This window comes from Melozone crissalis, unplaced genomic scaffold (genome assembly GCF_028551555.1).
Source record: "Melozone crissalis strain CALT ecotype California unplaced genomic scaffold, PUWL_Pcris_2 ptg000023l_1, whole genome shotgun sequence".
Taxonomy (NCBI): domain Eukaryota; kingdom Metazoa; phylum Chordata; class Aves; order Passeriformes; family Passerellidae; genus Melozone; species Melozone crissalis.
In genome coordinates, this window is record NW_026535801.1 from 4,628,949 (window position 1) to 4,652,155 (window position 23,207).

The window sequence follows — 23,207 nt, forward strand, 5'->3', positions numbered from 1 at the left end:
GCAGGTGGCCCCTGGCTGGCTGGAAACTCCTCCCCACCAGGATTCAAACCAGCACTAAATGAGTTTTAGCAACCTCTGGAAGCTCAGGTTTCAGACCTGACTCAGCAAAGGAGCAGCTTCAGCACAAACGTGATTTCCCCGGCCTCACAGCAATGTAACTGATGGCAAAATTAAAAATGTTGCACCCCTGGATATTCAGAGGCACACAGCCTCCATGCCTCAGGCACACAAGTTCTCTCCTCTCCCTTCATGCCATGGTCAATGCACCACAATGTACTGCATATTGTTTTCCGCATACCAGCATTATTTATTTGTTTTTCCTCTTTTACCCATGTCTTTCATTATTTCTACTGGGAAGGTGGCAGAGAGCAGTTTTATGTCAGGATGGCTTTCCAGAAAACCAAATTTTTTAGTGTCAGAGTAGGGGGAGAGAAGCTCTGAGGTAAAAGAGACTAAAACACTCTCTGAATCTTCTACTATGAAACGCAAAGGAAAAACATCATAGTAACAAGTACTAAATATGGTCAGAATTTTCTAAAGCACACTCAGAACTGGGCATTGGGAAGCAGACCTGTTTAGAAAACACAACGTTCTCACAAAGAAACGTTAATTTCTGTATTTTGTGATGGGCACCCAGGTGTTTGCTGAAGCGGGATTAGGAGAGGGTTGGCAGGGAAATGTCCTGCCCTCCCCTCCCTCCTGCTGCAGGATGGATTTTCCATCCAAACCTTCAGCATGAGGTGTGGGTGCAAAGGCAATCCCAGGACTGCTGAAGTTAATCAGTACCTCAGTGTTTGTGAACTGGTCAGAGGCTCACTCTGTTGGCCTGGTTATCCCAGGTTATCCCACCCAGGAATTCTGGAATTTGCTGGGTTCAAGGCAGTACAAGATCAAAGTCGCTTCCTGCTGACACCTGAGCAAAGGGACAGGGGAAAGGCTGGATTTGGGTGAAAAGGCACAAATTTGGGGGCAGCCCTGTCCAGGGAGGAGTAACAGAGCTGGGGAAGGGATTAAAAACTCTCCTGAGCTGAGGGAACTGGGGGTGTTTATGGAGAAAAGGAGGCTCAGGGAGGACCTTGTCATGCTCTACGTGTCCCTGACAGGAGCTAGAGTGGGATCGGTGTGTCTTGCTGTGTCCAAAGGGAAAGATGAGAGGAGATGGCCTCAAGTTGTGCCAGGGGAGCTTCAAAGTGGGTATTAGGGAAAAAAAACTCACTGGAGGAATGGTGAAGCAATGGAATAATTTGACCAGGGAGGTGGTGGAGTCGCCATCTCTCAAGTGTCCTGGAGGAGCCTGGATGTGGCACTTGGGGTCGTGGCTTAGGGGTGACCATGGCAGTGCTGGTGTGAGGCTGGGACTGGGTGATCCTGGAGGTTTTTTCCAAGCTGGATGATTCTGTCAGCAGCAGGCTGGCCCATGCCAGGCTCAGGAATGATTAGGGAATACTCAGGAGGGAATTCTTAGGGTAGCTACAACACACCAGCAAAGGCTGGAATAAATCCATGACTGGCGATCCCAAACTACCTCTTATAAATCCATGACAAGAGATCCCCAAGCCCCTTTAATAAACACATGGCAGGAGATGTCCAATCCCTCTAATCAATCCAGTCTGAGATGCCAAAACTGCTATAATAAATTTACGAAAGGAGATCCCAAATCATTCTAATAAATTCATGACAGTAGATACCTAAGCCCCTCTAATGAACCCATGGCAGGCGATCGCCAAACCTCTGTCATAAATCCATGATTGGAGATCCCAAAATCCTTTATTAAACTCATGGTAGGAGATCCCAAACCCTCCTACTATATCCATGAAAATAGAACCCCAAACCGTTCTAACAAATGCAGAAAGAGATCACCAAACCCCTCTAAGAAACCCATCAAAAGAGAGCCCCAAACATCTCTAATAAATCCATGCCAGGAGATCCCAAAACCTTTCCAATACAACCATGGCAGGATATTCTAAATGCCTGTAATAAATGCACGACAGAAAACAAGAGTTTGAAAGAGGGAGCTGGTCTTTGTAGAAAGCCAGGATGGTTTGTGTTGGAAGGCATCTTAAAGCCCATCCCGTTCCACCCCGTGCCATGGCCAGGGACACCTTCCACTATCCCACATCGCTCCAAGCCCTGTCCAATCTGGACACGGACACATCCAGGGGTGAGGCAGCCACAGCTTCTCTGGACAACTTGTGTCAGAACCTCACCATCCTCACAGGGAAAAATTTCTTCCCAATATCCTGTCTAATCCTTTCCTCTAGCAGCTTAAAGTCACTGCCCTTGTGCCAACACCTCCGGTTCTCGAAAATAGTCTCCCTCCTAGACAGAGATAAGATACATCCCTTCAAATACCTCACCTGGACCATGCAGGTGTGTGAGTGCCACAACCTCTGCCAGGCTGCCAGCCACTGACCTGAGATAAGGGCTTCTTCCTCTCTCCACAGTGAATGCCTCCAATGAAAACCATGTTGGGCATGACAGGCATGGGATACTCAAAGACAAAGTCGATTCTCCTCAGCCAGATGGATCCGTGACTTAAAATCTCCGTCATTGTCATGGGTTTTTGGAGGAACTCTGAGGCCAGCTCCTCAAACTGAGAATAGGCAATATTGCAGATGAAGGACTCGGAAAGGGCAATCAGGAAGTTCTTGACCCTCTGGGAGAAGGTCATGTGGTCGGTGTTTTCTGAGAACCCCCGTGGGACGTAGGACGGCGGGTCCGGGCCCTGAGCCGTGCGAACCTCCAAGGCACACGGAACCATCCGCAGGAAGAAAACACTGGGGATGGAGAAGTGCAGGGCAATGATCTGCCCACAGGGTGATGCAGGATCTGTGAGCAGGGCATCAAAGTGACCCTCTCCAATGTACTTCAGCAGCTCTTGGTTGTGCAGCAATGACTTACATGAAGCATGAAAAAGCGTTCCGCTCTGCCTGTACTCCAGCAAAAGCCTCCAGAATCTCACCAGGAAATGTTCTTGGCTGAAAGATTTTTCAATGAAGGTGCGTACGTGTTCTTCCACATCCTTCTTCATCAATGGCACAGAGTAGGTTTTCAGTTCGTAGACATCCGACTAATTGATCAGGATTTTGTTGTCTGGTGCGATGACCACGATTTGGTGCCCTCTCTTGCTCAGCTCCATCAGCACTTTTTTCATGCTGAGCCAGTGGCTGCCATCCATGGGGATCACCAGCAGCCTCCCAGCGGCAGCCGGGCTCAGGAGGCACAGGAAGGGCAGAAGCAGTGCCACCAGCATGGTGTGAGCCATGCAGAGTGGAAGCCTGGCAGCAGAGAGGCCAGGAGTGCTCGGCCAGCTTTGCAGCCATGCTCCACCCCTGCCCTTCTGAGTCTCCTCCCATTTCAGGTCATCAGATCTTTGCACCAAGGTCACAGAAAGCAATCAATGATCAGGGAGGGTTCAAGGCAAGTTGGGACTTCAAAGGCTGAGTTGTGAGAGTCAAGAAAAGTGCGTCACTTTTACACACGCCAAGCTGAGGTGATTGGTTCCATGCCACCTTCTTCCCTCAGCAGGACCCCAGCTTTGTAGCACTTCCTGCCACCAGCCCACCATGCCCAAGGTCCCTGGTGTTACATTTTAGTTAAATGGTATGCCCCGTCTAACCCCTCAAAAATGTGCGGTTTATTCAAAGTATCATGGATCTGTAATCCCATTGGCCCAAGTCTTATTCTGTGCCCGCTTTCAATCTCCCTGTTAAACTGTGCGAGGGAGACTACAGATGCTCTCTTGGCCCTTTTCTCCCCAGGCTCTCCCTCTCTCTCCCTCCCTCCTCCTTCCCCCTTCTACCTCAGGAACCTTCCTGCTCCCTGGGATGCGACCCCCAATAAACCCTCATCTAATGAGGGTTGTCTCGGTAACTCTGGATATCCGGAGTGATATGCTGAGTTCCCACACCAAAGGGTGGTGCGACTGCCCTGAATAGCTCCACTCTGTCACGCTTCACATGGAGGAACCACCGTTAGACATGGAAAACCAATTTCTGGAGAGGCCCAGTGCAAGAGATATGGGAGATGGCACAGACTGCAAGTAAGACACTGAAGGGATTTACAAATAATTGTCATTCAATACAGGAAATCTGGATGCAAAGACTTCATTGCAGCTGTTGTGACAAGAACTGACCAAATTAACTTGGAAGTTGCTGCTTGGTGTGGTTTCTATTCTGGACTCAATGGGATTTTCAATGGCAACAGCAGTTGGCTGAAAACAGCCAATACAAGTTCCTTTCCCTTGACTATAACAGAAAAAGTCTCTTGACAGGATGGCCACACTTCCTCATGGACTCCACAGGCTCCCTACTTTTTGCACCACACCATCAGAGCAAAAACTGTGGGAAAAGTGAGGCAGCAACAAGAAGGGCAAGAGAAATTAGATATAAAGGCAGGACAAAGAAAGAAAGAATGAACTTCTTAGATTACCACAGGATCAGCTGAGGTCAGAGTTAAGATAAGTAATTGCTATTGAGAAAATAAACAGCCAGGCTCATTTTTCTGATAAGGAAGAGATAAGTTTGTGCTTGTTTTTGCATGATGAGTAGCAAAGGGCACCTGGACCTCTCTCAGCTCTGAAGGGTGCGGTGCTTGTTTCCAGCTCCTGTTTTATGTGCAATCGAGGAACTGAGGATGCCAAATGTGAGATAGCCAGGTGCCTGCTTGGAGGAAAGCCTTCCCCATTGCAATATCAAAGGGCATCAAGGCTTGGGTGAGCCAGGGCTGCAGGTTTGTTTTCCTCTCAGAAGGGATAAACCTTGTGTGGGTTATACCAGGGAGCCTCTTGGAGCTGGCAGGGAGTGATGGAGCAGCTCTGCAGGCTTTGGGCCCCTCACCCTGCCATTGCTTTAGCTCCAAGAGGAGCTAAAACTTTCTCATACGTTCACCTGTGAGTGGGACTGGCTGCGATGGGTGGATTTTTTCTCAGTGGCACTAAGGAAAGAGAGCAGCAAACCGAAACCTCAGCAGCACTAAAACTACAGCAAAAGTGTAGGTTTCATCCTGGAAGTGTTCGGTTCACCCACTAGATTTGCTTCCCAGCTGTGAGGTGAGATTGCTGACCCCCTCAGGCTCTGGGTCCTGCAAGCAGGAAAAGGTTGCTCAACCCCACGAGTGTGGGGATGATGCCCAGAGAAGCTGTGCATCCCTGGCAGTGTTCAAGGCCAGGCTGGACAGGGCTTGGAGCGAGCTGGGCTAGGGGAAGGTGTCCCTGCCCATGACAGGGAGTGGAATGGGAAGAGCTTTAAAATTCATTCCAACCTAAAGCAGCCTGTGATTCTATGTAATTTGATTCCCTTGGTTCCTGTATGATGGATCAGGCTTATCCAGGGAGGAGTCCTTGTGTAACTGAACCCAGACCCCTTTTTCTGGTGCTAAGCAGCCTCTGGGAAATGCAGGTTGGTGGCTGATGACAGGAACCTGCCTGATTCTCCCTCAGGTTTTTTGGGGTTTTTTTAACACTGTGTAGATACACTAGCTCTAGAGGAAAAACAACCCATACAAGCAAATATGTAAGTTGGAAAGGAATAGAAATTTTTGTGAGAGCAGGAAGCAAATCACAGAACACAGATCATTTCCAGGGCAGCTGTTTCTGAAGCCATTAATAGGAACCTTGGGAAAATGGAGAGGGTTTTAAGGCAGGATCTGTGCTCTTAAGCCCTGTGCTGGTGAGAAAGAGGTGTTTATTCAGTTATACTTTGTCCTTACTGGACTAGATACCTACTTAAACCTGCGGTTAATTTAATGTTTTCAGTTGACCAGTTGTTTAAATAAGTACTGGGAGGTTTAGGTGAAAAACAAAAAAAAAAAACCCCAAACAGAGAGACCTCTGAGAAGTGGCTGTAGCCTAAATTCCTATGATTTGGTTTAATCAAATCATCCAAACATATCAAATCATAGTACCTTTGTTTTTCTGAGCTGGCCAGAAAAGCAGCATTGCACTAACTTTGGCTAATGATGAGATTGTGATCGTCACCAGAGTGTCTCAGGGCTCACAGTCTGAGTTGATTTCCAAGGTCACCATGCCAGCCTTCAGGTACTTCTTAGAGCCAAGATATTGGCCCTGATTGCTGCAAGCCTTGTGTTAAACTTCCAGACACTTGAGGAGTTGGAAACTTGGGATTTCTCTGCCTGTTAATGAAGGTTTAATTGCTGCTGAGACATATCCCCATGCAAAGTGCAGGCCAAGAGGAAATCAGCCTGCGGCAGCTTACACAAGATGTAAATGCAGTTTGTGGTCCCCCGGGCCCAGCCCTGTGGTCTCATGTTCTCCCACAAGATCTGTGATGATCCTTACACAATTTAGGACTGGATTCCCAGCTGGATAAGGTAAGTAGGGCCAGCTCTGCACAAGCCTGAGCTCCTTCCGCTCAGAGCAGCTCCTCCATGGGATCACATTCAGATCCAGCACAGAGGAGCTCTTACCTGGAATGAGACCACCATGGCCCATTGCCCTGCCTGAGGAAAACTATGGAAGTGGTGTAAGAAAAAGACCTGTGGATTCCTTGTCTGAGGAACAATCTGCAATTTGAATCGCTTCTTCTCTCTCCCTCTCCCAGTAATCCTTTTTCTTTTCTTACCTGTTGACCAATGGCTTCAATAGACTTTGAGGAACTATTCATTCTTCCCATAGGATTATGTTTCTGAGCAGCAATGACCAAACCAGGGCTATAATATTGTGTGTGAACAGGCAGATTCCATTACTCCCTATGACTCATTTACTTTGGTTTACACTCACCTGCTGGGCACTATTCAAAGGGAAATAGGAGAAATTCCTCTGCAGTCTGTAGATAATGTAGCTCGAAAAGAGACTGAAAAAGGATAATTACAGAAGATTTTTCCAGGTGTGGAAATTTTGGTTTTTACCTAACAGGAATGTGAAGACAGGAGCTGGCAGGGATAAAATGAGGGCAGGATGTATCTACCCTTGTAGCAAAGTGATGAACTCTTTGCACATCTGAGACCTTCAGGATATAAAAGTAAAGACTTCTATTGTGAAACCAGCAAGAATTTGCCTCTTAAATCTCAAACTGCTGTCACTCTTGTCAGCCTAACCAGATAAAATGCCTTAGATTTCTTTTTTCCTAATATCCTAGTTAGTATGATTATCCTTTGCCTTGTTTATCAAGTTTAGAGGGCTCTCCATCAGCCTGTCAAAGAGCATCAAAGAAATATAAAAGAGGAAAGAAAAATCACACCCCTGCAGCTCACAGACATTGTGCAGAGATATTGCATGAAAACAATTCAAAAGTGAGGGAGCAGTTTCCTGGGAAAGTGATTTGTGTTCTCCTTTGTGCCTGGAAAGAAATGTCGAGTACTACCATTTTAGAGATTCCATGCTGACTATCACAATATATTTAGAGTTCTCGATTAGCTTTAAGACCCTGCAGAACAATTTTAGCAAAAGCAAATATTAAGGTATGGAAACTTACCTGAGTTCTGCATTCATGAGTCTTTCACCCAGTCCATGACTGTAAGATTATTGCTTGCCATTTTAACGTGACATTTATATTTCACCCCCACAAACAGGAGTAACCTAACACAGACAGCCAGTTTGGAAATGATTTGTCATGAAAATACAACTCAAGTGAATCAACTGATGCTGCTGAGCCTGGTGTTAAAAGCAAAAGATGACTCTTGGATTTTTGACCAGACAACAGAAATAGATGTCAGATGCCATTCAAATGAAATCAAAACTGGATCTCGTTGGTGGTTAAGACACATTCACTGAGGACAGTAATTTCCACCTGGGTGATGAAATCCCCTTTTTGTTTGGTTGGTCGCAAAACCCTCATCAACATAAGTAAGTCCCTATCAAGGTTGTTTCATTTCAGCCTATGGAAACAATTACTCAAACCTGCATGAATTAAATAATTGCCAGAAATAAAAAAAAAACAACAAATAGCGATAAACTCGCTGAAACAACAGAATGAATTTTCAATGGGAAATGTACAATTTTAGGCAAAGGAACATTACCTTAGGCAGTGGTTTCCTCTTAGCACAGTTGATCCCCCCTACAAAGACCATGTTGGGCATCACTGGCCTGACGTATTCAAACACAAAGTCAAACCTCAGGATCCAAATGGCAGCGGAGTTCACCAGGTCCATCAGGGATACATCCCTCTGAAGAACTTCTGAGGAAAGCTTAAGTGCTTCTTCATAGTAAACATTGCAGTAATCAAGCTCCAGGAGGGAAATCAGGGCATTTTCCACCCTCTGGAAAAAAGTCATGCGGTCCGAGTTGAAGCTGAAGAGTCTTGGGACGTAGGACAGAGGGCTTGGGCTCTGTGGGGCTGAAAAGTGCAGGTTGCAACCAAATCCCCTCATGAAGAAGACAAAGGGAAGAGAAAGATAGTGGGCCAGGATGGTCCCACACATGAAGATAGGATCCGTCAGGATGGCATCAAAGCCGCTTTGGTTGAGGAACCTCAGGGTCTCCTGGCTGTGGAACAGGTCCTTGCACTGCCCAAAGAAAGTGCTGTAAGTATGGACTGAGGCGTTGTACATGGCCAGGGCATTGAGGGGGAAAGGCTTCGGTGTCAGGTGCACGGTGAGGCATTCCTGGAAGGAGTTATCCAGCTCTTCCAGGGTCTGGCTCACCGGGTACGTGACCACCTTGTAGGCCTGCGTGGTCTCCATTTGCCAGCTCACCTCAGGAACCAGCACCACCACCTCGTGTCCTCTCTCGCTCAGCTTCTCCACCACTTCCCGCATGCTCAGCCAGTGGCTTCCCACCATGGGCACCACCAGGAGCTTCCCTCCATCAGAGAGGCCAGGAAGGAGGAGGAGGATGGAAATCCAGGCACAGCAAAGCCTCAAAGCCATGTTGCAGTGGTGCAGTAGGGGCCGTAGAAAAGATTTCTCCTGCAGGCTGTAGCCTGAAGATTCTTTGGAAAGCAACTGATGGCCGGAGTTGTTGAGCTCTGCTCTTTGATTGTCCTGTTGTTAATCATTCACTGCTTTGCATTGTGGGTAGTTTATTTTGCCTTTTCCCCTCCTTACTTGGAAAGCCAAGATTTGGTGACCTCTTCAATGCTGAGTCACTGGAATTCATCAAAGTTCCATGAGCTCCTCAACGTGCTACAGGGATCCCTCAGGACTCCTCACCTTTGTTGTGCCTTGTGTCCCACCTTGGCCAGGACCCAGGGAGCAACATTGGTGTGAGCAACTCCCAAACCCACAGGAACAAATGAAAAAGAGCCTCTCCCAGTTGGACACACAGATCCTCAGGTGATTCCTCCAGGGATGGAGCACGAGACCCTCAGGAGAAGGCTCAGGGCTCTTCTGAGCTGGCAGGAATCTCCTCAGTGCCAGGGACACCTCTAAGAGGTGCTGACAGGGGCTGGCCTCTCTCTGTACAGACCAAGCTCTCACTTTACAGAGTCGTTTCCCAGCCTGGCAGGTGGCCCCTGGCTGGCTGGAAACTCCTCCCCACCAGGATTCAAACCAGCACTAAATGAGTTTTAGCAACCTCTGGAAGCTCAGGTTTCAGACCTGACTCAGCAAAGGAGCAGCTTCAGCACAAACGTGATTTCCCCGGCCTCACAGCAATGTAACTGATGGCAAAATTAAAAATGTTGCACCCCTGGATATTCAGAGGCACACAGCCTCCATGCCTCAGGCACACAAGTTCTCTCCTCTCCCTTCATGCCATGGTCAATGCACCACAATGTACTGCATATTGTTTTCCGCATACCAGCATTATTTATTTGTTTTTCCTCTTTTACCCATGTCTTTCATTATTTCTACTGGGAAGGTGGCAGAGAGCAGTTTTATGTCAGGATGGCTTTCCAGAAAACCAAATTTTTTAGTGTCAGAGTAGGGGGAGAGAAGCTCTGAGGTAAAAGAAACTGAAATACTCTCTGAATCTTCTACTATGAAACGCAAAGGAAAAACATCATAGCAACAAGTACTAAATATGGTCAGAATTTTCTAAAGCACACTCAGAACTGGGCATTGGGAAGCTGATGAGTTTAGAAAAGACAACTTTCGCACAAAGAAACGTTGATTTCTGTATTTTGTGACAGCAACCAACTGTTTGCTGAAGCGGGATTAGGAGAGGGCTGGCAGGGAAATGTCCTGCCCTCCCCTCCCTCCTGCTGCAGGATGGATTTTCCATCCAAACCTTCAGCATGAGGTGTGGGTGCAAAGGCAATCCCAGGACTGCTGAAGTTAATCAGTACCTCAGTGTTTGTGAACTGGTCAGAGGCTCACTCTGTTGGCCTGGTTATCCCAGGTTATCCCACCCAGGAATTCTGGAATTTGCTGGGTTCAAGGCAGTACAAGATCAAAGTCGCTTCCTGCTGACACCTGAGCAAAGGGACAGGGGAAAGGCTGGATTTGGGTGAAAAGGCACAAATTTGGGGGCAGCCCTGTCCAGGGAGGAGTAACAGAGCTGGGGAAGGGATTAAAAACTCTCCTGAGCTGAGGGAACTGGGGGTGTTTATGGAGAAAAGGAGGCTCAGGGAGGACCTTGTCATGCTCTACGTGTCCCTGACAGGAGCGAGAGTGGGATCGGTGTGTCTTGCTGTGTCCAAAGGGAAAGATGAGAGGAGATGGCCTCAAGTTGTGCCAGGGGAGCTTCAAAGTGGGTATTAGGGAAAAAAAACTCACTGGAGGAATGGTGAAGCAATGGAATAATTTGACCAGGGAGGTGGTGGAGTCGCCATCTCTCAAGTGTCCTGGAGGAGCCTGGATGTGGCACTTGGGGTCGTGGCTTAGGGGTGACCATGGCAGTGCTGGTGTGAGGCTGGGACTGGGTGATCCTGGAGGTTTTTTCCAAGCTGGATGATTCTGTCAGCAGCAGGCTGGCCCATGCCAGGCTCAGGAATGATTAGGGAATACTCAGGAGGGAATTCTTAGGGTAGCTACAACACACCAGCAAAGGCTGGAATAAATCCATGACTGGCGATCCCAAACTACCTCTTATAAATCCATGACAAGAGATCCCCAAGCCCCTTTAATAAACACATGGCAGGAGATGTCCAATCCCTCTAATCAATCCAGTCTGAGATGCCAAAACTGCTATAATAAATTTACGAAAGGAGATCCCAAATCATTCTAATAAATTCATGACAGTAGATACCTAAGCCCCTCTAATGAACCCATGGCAGGCGATCGCCAAACCTCTGTCATAAATCCATGATTGGAGATCCCAAAATCCTTTATTAAACTCATGGTAGGAGATCCCAAACCCTCCTACTATATCCATGAAAATAGAACCCCAAACCGTTCTAACAAATGCAGAAAGAGATCACCAAACCCCTCTAAGAAACCCATCAAAAGAGAGCCCCAAACATCTCTAATAAATCCATGCCAGGAGATCCCAAAACCTTTCCAATACAACCATGGCAGGATATTCTAAATGCCTGTAATAAATGCACGACAGAAAACAAGAGTTTGAAAGAGGGAGCTGGTCTTTGTAGAAAGCCAGGATGGTTTGTGTTGGAAGGCATCTTAAAGCCCATCCCGTTCCACCCCGTGCCATGGCCAGGGACACCTTCCACTATCCCACATCGCTCCAAGCCCTGTCCAATCTGGACACGGACACATCCAGGGGTGAGGCAGCCACAGCTTCTCTGGACAACTTGTGTCAGAGCCTCACCATCCTCACAGGGAAAAATTTCTTCCCAATATCCTGTCTAATCCTTTCCTCTAGCAGCTTAAAGCCACTGCCCTTGTGCCAACACCTCCGGTTCTCGAAAATAGTCTCCCTCCTAGACAGAGATAAGATACATCCCTTCAAATACCTCACCTGGACCATGCAGGTGTGTGAGTGCCACAACCTCTGCCAGGCTGCCAGCCACTGACCTGAGATAAGGGCTTCTTCTTCTCTCCACAGTGAATGCCTCCAATGAAAACCATGTTGGGCATGACAGGCATGGGATACTCAAAGACAAAGTCGATTCTCCTCAGCCAGATGGATCCGTGACTTAAAATCTCCGTCATTGTCATGGGTTTTTGGAGGAACTCTGAGGCCAGCTCCTCAAACTGAGAATAGGCAATATTGCAGATGAAGGACTCGGAAAGGGCAATCAGGAAGTTCTTGACCCTCTGGGAGAAGGTCATGTGGTCGGTGTTTTCTGAGAACCCCCGTGGGACGTAGGACGGCGGGTCCGGGCCCTGAGCTGCGCGAACCTCCAAGGCACACGGAACCATCCGCAGGAAGAAAACACTGGGGATGGAGAAGTGCAGGGCAATGATCTGCCCACAGGGTGTCACGGGATCTGTGAGCAGGGCATCAAAGTGACCCTCTCCAATGTACTTCAGCAGCTCTTGGTTGTGCAACAACGACTTGCACAAAGAATGAAAAAGGGCTCCGCTCTTCCGGTAATCTTCCAAACGCTTCGAGAACCTCACCAGGAAAGGCTCTTGGCTGAAAAGTCTTGCACTGAAGGACCGTAACTGTTCTTCCATGTCTTCCTTTGTTAATAGCACTGGGTAGGTTTTCAGTTTGTAGACATCCGACAAATCGATCAGGATTTTGTTGTCTGGTGCGATGACCACGATTTGGTGCCCTCTCTTGCTCAGCTCCATCAGCACTTTTTTCATGCTGAGCCAGTGGCTGCCATCCATGGGGATCACCAGCAGCTTCCCAGTGGCAGCCAGGCTCAGGAGGCACAGGAAGGGCAGAAGCAGTGCCACCAGCATGGTGTGAGCCGTGCAGAGTGGAAGCCTGGCAGCAGAGAGGCCAGGAGTGCTCGGCCAGCTTTGCAGCCATGCTCCACCCCTGCCCTTCTGAGTCTCCTCCCATTTCAGGTCATCAGATCTTTGCACCAAGGTCACAGAAAGCAATCAATGATTAGGGAGGGTTCAAGGCAAGTTGGGACTTCAAAGGTTGAGTTGTGAGAGTCAAGAAAAGTGCGTCACTTTCACACACGCCAAGCTGAGGTGATTGGTTCCATGCCACCTTCTTCCCTCAGCAGGACCCCAGCTTTGTAGCACTTCCTGCCACCAGCCCACCATGCCCAAGGTCCCTGGTGTTACATTTTAGTTAAATGGTATGCCCCGTCTAACCCCTCAAAAATGTGCGGTTTATTCAAAGTATCATGGATCTGTAATCCCATTGGCCCAAGTCTTATTCTGTGCCCGCTTTCAATCTCCCTGTTAAACTGTGCGAGGGAGACTACAGATGCTCTCTTGGCCCTTTTCTCCCCAGGCTCTCCCTCTCTCTCCCTCCCTCCTCCTTCCCCCTTCTACCTCAGGAACCTTCCTGCTCCCTGGGATGCGACCCCCAATAAACCCTCATCTAATGAGCACCCTCAGAAGCCGTGTGGAGTCTCCTTGCCTGCCTGCTCCTGCCAGCAAACCTACAGCTTAGGGGGCCTCGGGGAACTCCCTGGGGATTCCCCTAAACGAACTACAACAATGCCTCCCAATGCGCGGCTCAACCACTGACAACCCTAAGAAGAAAATGGACCTCCATGGCCCCGCCGGCACAGCGCAGAACCCCGCGGAACACTGCTTCAGCACCGCCTCTGGCACAGCGCGGTGCCCGTGCGGGGCCGCAGTCGCGGCTCGGGGCGGCCCCTTCACCACCAGCCGAGCGGCCCGGCCCTGGCCCCAGCCCCGGCCCCCGCACCACCGCACAGAGGCCCCCCGAGTCACCGCGCCGCCATCCCAGCATCGCAGCTTTTACAATCGCCGCCGGCAGCTGCCGGCTCCCCCGCACCACGTGGCCGTCGTGTGGCTCCTCGGAGCCGTCACTGCTCCCCGGGGAGCCGCCGCCGTGGCGGCAGAGCCGAGCCCGCCGCCCGCGGCCCGGAGGCGGCAGGGGAGGGCCCTGCAGAGCCGGCGGGCAGTGCCGATCACCGAGCCCGACCCTGGACCACAACAGCGGCCAAAGAAGGAACCAAGGCCCACCAGTGTCCGCGGGGGAGCCACCAGACGACCAAAAAGTAGTTTTCAGCTTTGCCCGAGCCCCGCACCCCCAAAACTGTTCTCGTCAGTTGTGTGACCTCTTTCCTCAGTCTTACCCTCTCCTCCACTCGGTGCTCCTTCCCCCTAACTCCATCCCTAACCCGCCTTGCCCTAAACAAACCGCCGGGAGTCCACTCCGTCCTGCTGAGCCCGGCACAGCAGCCACACGGCTAAGCTTCAACACAGCTACCGCTGTGTGTGCTGTGGCCGCATGGCCTGGAGATCCAACAGAGCCGCGACCTCCAGCCACGCGGCACGGCACCATCTTCGCTTTCTCCTCCCCAAAATCCCTTTCTTCCCGCTTTTTCTCCCCCACGTTCCGCCCCTTCCCTGCCTCTCATGAACCAACCCCCCCCTCCAACTCCTAGTTCCCACCCTCTGCCTTCTAAATCCCACAAGGTAGGAGCTAGAATTGGAGAAGAAGCTTAGTAACCACAACCCAAGGTTAAAATAATTTTGTCATGCCAGTTTTAACAGCCTTGTATATTTCGTTGAATTGAAAATTCTACTTTATGATCTCCTTCCCCTGTTATTCCAAGAGCAGGATAATCCATCTCTGCAATCCATACCCCTTTTTTCCTTATTTTGGGTAGTTCACTGGGAGCAAACGACTCAAACGGGCAGGGTACCCCAAAAAGGTTTTTCTTTCACAGAGTCCACAACTCCCCATAACCTCCCCAATTCCCAATCCCTATCCACTTGTTCTAGCTGAAAAGAGCTCATCACCTAGAACTTTTATCCTAAAACCCTCGAACCTTTTTATCATTCTGATCCAATACCTGTCTTCTGTCCATTTCCTTCCTGTCTCCATGAAGTAGTTTTTACAATTGTGCTTTTCTAGTTAAAGTATGTGTTCATATTACAAATTGTCCTGTTTTCAGTTTTAGAAAGCAGAGGCCTGTCAGGTCACAAGGGTAGAACCAATGAGAAGCAGTTTTTGATTGTTTCTTTAAAAGTGAGTGTTCAGAGAGTATTGGACCGCTGAATCAAAATTGCTGTTGGGTTTATGCTGTCCTTAGTAGGTTCTGAGAGCAACTGATAACTTTAAATGGTGTCTGGGAAAGTATTTTGAGAGTTTTTGTGGTGAATGCTCCCTGAGTGGAGCTGAAGCAAAATTTATATTTTTCTTTTTATTTTCCTTTTAGCAACCTAAAACCAGGGGTCTTCTGGGTTAAACCAGTTGGAAGGTTAAAGCAGCAGTAAATCTCAGATCCAAGGATGAGAATCTGAGGCCATAAACCTGCCTATTCCCTGTCCCTGAGAGCGGGAGCAGAAGTCGGCGCCTCAGCCTAAAACTGCAGGCTGTCGTGGTCTGAAAAGCCAGTTGGAAAAAGTTAGACACCATTGGGCCAGTCATGCTGAAAAGGCCAATCCCAAAACTCTTATATGAGCTTAGTGCCAAAGGCTGAAGCCCTTTAAGCACTTACCCATGCTTTAAATTTCTTTAAAATCTGCGATATGGACCCACATAACCCATTTATTACAATTAAATGCTCATTTTATCTTTGCTGCCTACCACCAAAAGCAAACGTCAAGTCAATTAGCCTGTTAACATATAATTCTCACTTGTAATTGCATTTATTTTTATGCTGTGAAACTGTGCAATTACTGCTTCATTTTTTAAATTGTTAATTGTCATATTTCCCTTTACCTTTTCTTTCTAACGAAAAAAGGGTGAATAGTGGAGTTACATTTTATTTTAATGGCATGCTCAGTCTCACCCCTCGAAAATGTGCGGTTTATTCCAAGACTGTGATCCTCCCATGAAGTATGATGTAGGTGTAATCCCACACGCCCAAGTCTTATTCTGCACCCATTTTGAATCTCCCCATTAAACTCTGGGGGGTGATGACAAACTCTCTTGGCCCCTTTCCCCCTAGGCTATCCCCATCTCCCCTTTCTCCATCAGACACCATGCTGCTCCCGGGGCTGGGACCCCCAATAAACCCTCATCTAATGAGCACCTTCAGAAGCCGTGTCGAGTCTCCTTGCCTGCCTGCGAAAGTACAAGCTTAGAGGGCCCCCAGGGACTCCCCGGGGATCCCCCAAACCAACTGCTACACTTAATGCAAACTTGCATTTTTTTAGAAGATAAGCAGCCAGCAGAAAATCTTTCCCCATCTATCCATAGAAATTTCAGAAAACCACTTATACTATATGGTGTAAAACGAAGTTGCAAAAGAGCATTTCACCCTTGTACCCCAGATAACAAAGACCAACAACACCTCTGGAGTGCACAAACTCAGGAATCGCTCACGGCCACTGAGGGGTCAGTTCATGACCAGCGTTGGGGCAGCTCATGACCTCAACCCTGTGTCCAAGTCCTTCTTGGTTATAAATTGCTAGGGTTTAATGCTGGTGATAAACTCTCCTTAAAGCCTATAAGAAGGTGAATATGAGAAAAAATTTCCTTCTCCAGGGCAATCTGGGCTTGAAAATCCTGCTGGATTTATTTTTTCCCATGCAGTTTCTGCAGGTTTCTTTCCAAGCCTGGTGGGAAATCTTGGACTATGCTGAGAACCTGCCCTCCAAAAGGAACAGCAGCTCCATCACCCACGCTGATCCCATCTTGGTCGTTTAGAGCATGGATTAACTTAATGGGCATTTTCAAACAGCTCAGAGCAAGGAGATGCACAGAAGACAGGCCATAACCTCAGACAAGGCTGCCAAATGAACACGGGAAGGTTGATCCACAAAAGCCCAAACTGAAAGTTACAGGAGATATCCATACCCAGGACAGCTTAAAACCTCATTCAATCATCTAGAAGAGAAGGAAAGGATGGAACTGGAGGAGGATTTCTTTTGGGGCTTAAATATTGACACCTTGACAATACAGGCACATAGAAAGGAATTAATCGAGGGGATGGCTGAGGTGGAAAATAGGCAAACTCTCCATTCCTATAACCTTCACTGTGGATGAAAAGAGAGGGGAGAAATGGACAGCGCACAAGACAGCTGGGAGAGGAGGACAGCAAAGTTCTTCAGGTCAACAAAACCAACTCTCATTTGCATAAAAGCTACATGTCACTTAAATTGTCCTAATTAAGTCTGATAAGGTTTGAGGTCTGGCAGGATGTGATATAATCTGAATGCTGGGTATTAGGAAATAACATTTCTGCACCATGCAGGATTTCAGTCTTTGAACACCGAGCTGTTGTCAGTCAGTGTTCGATGTAGGGATGGGAGTGACATCCCTTGCCCAGGGTGGCAGCGGGATGGAATGAGATAATCTTTAAGGTCCCTTTCAACCCAAACCATTCTGCCATTCTATGATACATTTATACTTTGCATTTTTCCATATAAAAAAAAGAGAAAATTTTGTACCTGAGACAGTTTTTTCTTCTGAACACAGTTAATGCCTCCAATAAAAGCCATGTTTGGCATCACTGGCCTCGGGAACTCAAAGACAAAATCATATCTCATCAGCCAGAAGGATCCACGGCTCAGGAGTTCGGTCACTGTCACTTTCTTTTTCAAAACCTCATATGCAAGCTCTTCAAAATTATCATAAATGGGCTTACAGTAGAAGAGCTCCAGCAGATCGACCAGCATGTTCTTCACCCGCTGGGAAAAGGTCATGCTGTCTGAATTATCCAAGAATAACCTGGGGACATAGGAAGGAGGGCTTGGGCACTGGGTAGCAGCAGCATCCATTCCACAGGGAAAGCCCCGCAGGAAGTAGACGGAAGGAAGGGCAAGATACTCAGCCACCAGGGGCCCACACATCAGGATGGGATCTGTGAAAATCAAGTCGAATTTGCTCGCTTGCAGGTACTGCATCAGCTCCTCGTTCTGCAGAAGGCTCTTACAGTTGGTGAAGAAGACCGAGGAGATTTCTATCGTGCTTTGATACGAGGTCAGAACAACATTCCAAACAGACTGTTCAAGAAAATGGGCATGAACAAAGGCCTTGAGCATTTCCCCCAAGTATTCCTCTGTGTAAGGGATTGGATAGGCTTGCACTGTGTAATTCTGATGCTCCTCTGACTTCATGTACAGACTGGTGGAGGGTACAAGCACAACAATCTCGTGTCCCTTTTGCTGCAGTTTCTCCACTACTGGGCGCATGCTGAGCCAGTGACTTCCATCCTGAGGTACCACCAGGATCTTTCCACCTTCAGCCAGGATTAAAGACAGCGTCAGGAGGAGAAGTATCCAGGTGCCTTGGTAAAAAAGAGCCATTTTGGTGGGAGTGATCCAGAGGGTTCTGCTCTGCCGGGACCCACGCACTCCTTTATATGATGGTACATGCAGAGCAAGCAGGGAATTTATTGCCTGCAGAAATTAATATTTAACTTCACAATACGGGTGTGATTAGCCTGTGATTTTCCCTGTGTTTGTGGAAGGGAAAGGAAGCCGTGTCCTTACAGAAACATTTGTACTTTCTGTTAATGTTTAAACTTCAAACTCTGTCAGCACTAAGACACTGTGCGCACTAAGTCTGTGACACGAACAGCAGGGATGTCCTGTTGCAAAAATATTAATGGTTAAAGCCATTGACCTGGTAAATACATGGCAAGAAAATAAAAATACACCCAGCACAACGGATGCAACTCCATTCCTGGGGAGACAAGGCTGATGTTGATTTGATGGCCTCTGGAAGCAGCACAACCTGCACCTCTTACAAGGATGTCACGGCAACCAGGATGTACCAGGCAATCCCAAATCTGAGCAGAACCATCCCCATTGGCTTTTTTCCTCCTGACTCTACACAGAAAAGTGAACTAATGGATGGGTTCAGGCAAACAAAGGGAAAGGAGTCTAGCACAGGGACACAAAGAAGGAGTTTTGGTCTTTGGTTGCTGTCTTGAAAACCCTTGTCATGCATTGTGAGCAAGACAAAATCGAGAAGAAGCTGTGACACCTCCCACTAATGCCAGTGCAGGAATGTTTTCTCTTTGTGCAAGTGAAAGCAAAGCCAGAGTAAAACCTTTGTAGGGTGCTAAGGAAGGAGTCCTTGTGATGAGAAGCTGCCATCAGTATATTGTTTTCCTGCGCTATTTATAAATGTCGCTGGGACTCCCAGCATCCTCAGTCAGGAGAAGGAAATCCTTACAGCCTGAGGCAAAGCCATTTGTCTCATGACACCCAAAGGATGCTGTGACTTAGTAGCTGAGTGTCTCATGACACCCAAAGGGTGCTGCCCTGAGTAGCTCCACACTGTCACTCTGGACATGGAGGAATCGCCCTTAGGCATGGAAAACCAATTTCTGGAGAGGCTCAGCACAGGAGAGGTGGGAGACGGCACAGATTGAAAGCAGGACACTGAAGGGATTTACAAAGAATTGTCATTAATTGCCAGAAATCTGGTTGCAAATATTTCATTGCAGCTGCTGTGTCAAGAGCTCATCAAATTAACTTGGAAGTTGCTGCTTGGTGTTTTTTTGAGTCTGGACTCGATTGGATTTTCTATTGCAAGAGCAGTTGGCTGGAAAGGACTAATACACGATTTTTCCTGGTGTGGAACATGTGATTTTCACCTAACAGGAGTCTGAAGACAGGTACTGGCAGGGATACAATGAGGGCAGGATGTCTCTACACCTGTAGCAAAGTTATGAACTCTTTGCAGCTCTGAGACCTTCACGTATAAAAGTAAAGACTTATATTGTGGATTCAGCAAGAATTTGCCTCTTAAATCTCAAAGCATCACCTACTTTCCTGAGCCCTGAGTTGATAGAATGTCTTAGATATAATTTTATCCTAATATTATAGTTAAGAGTATTATTCTTTGCCTTGTTTATCAAGTTTAGAGGGCTCTCCATTAGCCTGTCAAAAGAGCATCAAAGAAATCTGAAAATAAATGTGAAAGAGGAAAGAAAAATACCACCCCTCCACCTCAAAGACATTGTGCAGAGATATTGTGTGACCACAATTCAGAAGTGAGGGAGCAATTTCCTAGGAAAGTGATTTGTGTCCTGCTTTGTGCCTGGAATAAATGTCCAGTATTACCATTTTAGAGATTCCATGTTGACTACCACAATAGATTTAGATTTCTAGATGAGCTTTAAGACCCTGCAGAACAATTCTAGCAAAAGCAAATGTCAAGGAGGGTGTACGAAAAGTTATCTGAGTTCTGCATTGAAATGTTTTTCACCCAGTCCATGACTGTAAGATTATTTCTTGCCATTTCAACGTGACATTTATATTTCAGCCCCACAAACAGGAGTAACCTAACACAGACAGCCAGTTTGGAAATGATTTGTCATGAAAATACAACTCAAGTGAATCAACTGATGCTGCTGAGCCTGGTGTTAAAAATAAAAGATGACTCTTGGGTTTCTGATCAGATAAAAGAAATAGATGTCAGAGGCCATTCAAATGAAATCAAAACTGGATCTCGTTGGTGGTTAAGATACATTCACTGAGGACAGTAATTTCCACCTGACAGGTGAAATCCCCTTTTTGTTTGGTTTGTTACAAAACCTTATTTAGTTCAAGTAAGTCTCTATCAAGGTTGTTTGATTTCAGCCTGTGACAAACAGCTACCCAAACCTGGATGAATAAAAATCATTGCCAGAAAATTTAGAAAATAACAAACAATAGCGATTATCTTGCTGGAGCAACAGAATGAATTTTCAATGGGAAATGTACAATTTTAGGCAAAGGAACATTACCTTAGGCAGTGGTTTCTTCTTCGCACAGTTGATCCCCCCTACAAAGACCATGTTGGGCATCACTGGCCTGACGTATTCAAACACAAAGTCAAACCTCAGGATCCAAATGGCAGCGGAGTTCACCAGGTCCATCAGGGACACATCCCTCTGAAGAACTTCTGAGGAAAGCTTAAGCGCTTCTCCATAGAAACCGTTGCAGTAATCAAGCTCCAGGAGGGAAATCAGGGCATTTTCCACCCTCTGGAAAAAAGTCATGCGGTCCGAGTTGAAGCTGAAGAGTCTCGGGACGTAGGACAGAGGGCTTGGGCTCTGTGGGGCTGAAAAGTGCAGGTTGCAACCAAATCCCCTCATGAAGAAGACAAAGGGAAGAGAAAGATAGTGGGCCAGGATGGCCCCACACATGAAGGCCGGATCCGTCAGAATGGCATCAAAGCCGCTTTGGTTGAGGAACCTCAGGGTCTCCTGGCTGTGGAACAGGTCTTTGCACTGCCCAAAGAAGGTGCTGAAAACATGCACTGAGGCGTTGTACATGGCCAGGGCATTGAGGGGGAACGGATTCGGTGTCAGGTGCACGGCGAGGTATTCCTGGAAGGAGTTATCCAGCTCTTCCAGGGTCTGGCTCACTGGGTACGTGACCACCTTGTAGGCCTGCGTGGTCTCCATTTGCCAGCTCACCTCAGGAACCAGCACCACCACCTCGTGTCCTCTCTCGCTCAGCTTCTCCACCACTTCCTGCATGCTCAGCCAGTGGCTTCCCACCATGGGCACCACCAGGAGCTTCCCTCCATCCGAGAGGCCAGGCAGGAGGAGGAGGATGGGAATCCAGGCACAGCAAAGCCTCAAAGCCATGTTGCAGTGGCGCAGTAGGGGCCGTGGAAGATTTCTCCTGCAGGCTGTAGCCTGAAGATGATTTGGAAAGCAACTGATGGGTGAATTTGTTGCACTCTGCCCTATTGATGTTCCCTTTGTTAATCATTCACTACTTTGCATTGTGGGTAGTTTATTTTGCCTTTTCCCTCCTTACTTGGAAAGGCAAGATTTGGTGACCTCTTCAATGCTGAGTCACTGGAGTTCCTCGATATTCCATGAGGTCCTCAACGTGCTACAGGGATCCCTCAGGACTCCTCACCTTTGTTGTGCCTTGTGTCCCACCTTGGCCCGGACCCAGGGTGGCAACCTTGGTGTGAGCAACCCCCAAGCCCACAGGAACAAATGAGAAAGAGCCTCTCCAAGATGGAGACATCGATCCTCAGGTGATTCCTCCAGGGATGGAGCAGGAGACCCTCAGGAGAAGGCTCAGGGCTCTTCTGAGCTGGCAGGAATCTCCTCAGTGCCAGGGACACCTCTAAGAGGTGCTGACAGGGGCTGGCCTCTCTCTGTACAGACCAAGCTCTCACTTTACAGAGTTCTTTCCCAGCCTGGCAGGTGGCCCCTGACTGGCTGGAAACTCCTCCCCACCAGGATTCAGACCAGCACTAAATGAGTTTTAGCAACTTCTGGAGGTTTAGGTTTCATACCTGACTTAGCAAAGGAATAGGTTCAGCACAGACATGATTTCCCCGGCCTCACAATATTGCCACTGATGGCAAAATTAAAAATATTGCATCCCTGGATATTCAGAGGCACGCAGCCTCCATGCCTCAGGCACACAAGTTCTCTCCTCTCCCTTCATGCCATGGTCAATGCACCACAATATACTGCATGGCCTCCGGCTTTTCCAGGGAAGGTTCAGTGTGGATATTTTTGTTTGTCTGTTATTTTATAATTTGTTCTTCTGTAGTAGTTTTTAAATAATCCTTGCTATATGTTTGTAATGGTTAATTCCATGTAACCTATTTGGCTTCCCTGATGTTTCAGTCCTGAGTTGTTTACCCCAAGATTTTCCTGCCAAGTGCATGTCAATCCCCCTGTCTATCAAAGATAGCACATCCTTTTTGTTCTGGAATGTTCCCTGTCCTTCATCCCTTCCTGAAAGCAAGATTGGATTGTAAGGTTGGCTCTTTCCCCTTGTTGACATTACCCATGAAGGTAATGCTTTCCTATTGGTAAAACGTTGTGCCCTCCCCTTATTCCCTCTCCTCCTCTTAAGCAGCTTTTTTCCCTCAGTTATTGTCACTTTTCCCTGACTCCTCTGTGGACATAAACCTTCCTGGAACTCATACAAGTGATCCCTCTGTATTCCTTCACCTCAGTCCCTTGTATTGGGTTGCTGCTGTGTCACCTGCATTCAGCAGCCTAAGGTAGGAAATGCTGGGTCATGATGACTGGACCTGAGAAGGCTCTCTCCCACCTCCAGACCCTTGCTTATCTCTCTGGAAGACTATAGGCCACTTTCCTTTCACCCTTGCTATTGGACAATTCCTAAAACTCCTGTACCCTATAGAAAGGGCTACTTTTGCCCATCTCGCAGAAGAGCTGTCCCTGAGAACCTTGGCAGAAGATTCAATAAGGACATCCCTGTGGAACCTCACACAGCCTTCTCCTCTCTCTCCCTGCGTCTGCTGAAGGCACCTAGCAAGCAAAGAGCTGAAATCACAAAATGAGGTGTTAATCACTAGATATCACTTAAGCTTGCTACGATTGCTGTTGGGGAAGACGAAATAGGAGAGCCTTATAAATATGATTGTCTGGCAAAAGATTTTGAGAATATAGAAACTATAAGCGAGATTGAAA

At 47.7% G+C, this 23,207-nt stretch overlaps 4 protein-coding genes across 4 annotated transcripts; all 4 read right to left on the reverse strand.

Moving 5' to 3' along the window:
* Positions 1-2,271: 2,271 nt before the first annotated feature.
* Positions 2,272-3,031, reverse strand: LOC128937874 (UDP-glucuronosyltransferase 1A1-like). Its single transcript, XM_054277736.1, has 2 exons — positions 2,414-3,031; positions 2,272-2,319 (listed from the first exon to the last, which is right to left on the reverse strand). Exons 1-2 carry the CDS (start codon positions 3,029-3,031, stop codon positions 2,272-2,274), a joined length of 666 nt encoding a protein of 221 aa, XP_054133711.1.
* A 1,988-nt stretch (positions 3,032-5,019) lies between these two features.
* Positions 5,020-8,826, reverse strand: LOC128937875 (UDP-glucuronosyltransferase 1-6-like). The gene is made up of 2 exons (XM_054277738.1): positions 7,978-8,826; positions 5,020-5,082 (listed from the first exon to the last, which is right to left on the reverse strand). The coding sequence occupies exons 1-2, from the start codon at positions 8,824-8,826 to the stop codon at positions 5,020-5,022; spliced, it is 912 nt and encodes a 303-aa protein (XP_054133713.1).
* A 2,837-nt stretch (positions 8,827-11,663) lies between these two features.
* Positions 11,664-12,651, reverse strand: LOC128937876 (UDP-glucuronosyltransferase 1A1-like). Its single transcript, XM_054277739.1, has 2 exons — positions 11,812-12,651; positions 11,664-11,717 (listed from the first exon to the last, which is right to left on the reverse strand). Exons 1-2 carry the CDS (start codon positions 12,649-12,651, stop codon positions 11,664-11,666), a joined length of 894 nt encoding a protein of 297 aa, XP_054133714.1.
* Positions 12,652-13,387: 736 nt separating this feature from the next.
* LOC128937877 (UDP-glucuronosyltransferase 1-6-like) lies at positions 13,388-21,383 on the reverse strand. The gene is made up of 3 exons (XM_054277740.1): positions 20,535-21,383; positions 17,245-17,319; positions 13,388-13,783 (listed from the first exon to the last, which is right to left on the reverse strand). Exons 1-3 carry the CDS (start codon positions 21,381-21,383, stop codon positions 13,388-13,390), a joined length of 1,320 nt encoding a protein of 439 aa, XP_054133715.1.
* Positions 21,384-23,207: the final 1,824 nt, after the last annotated feature.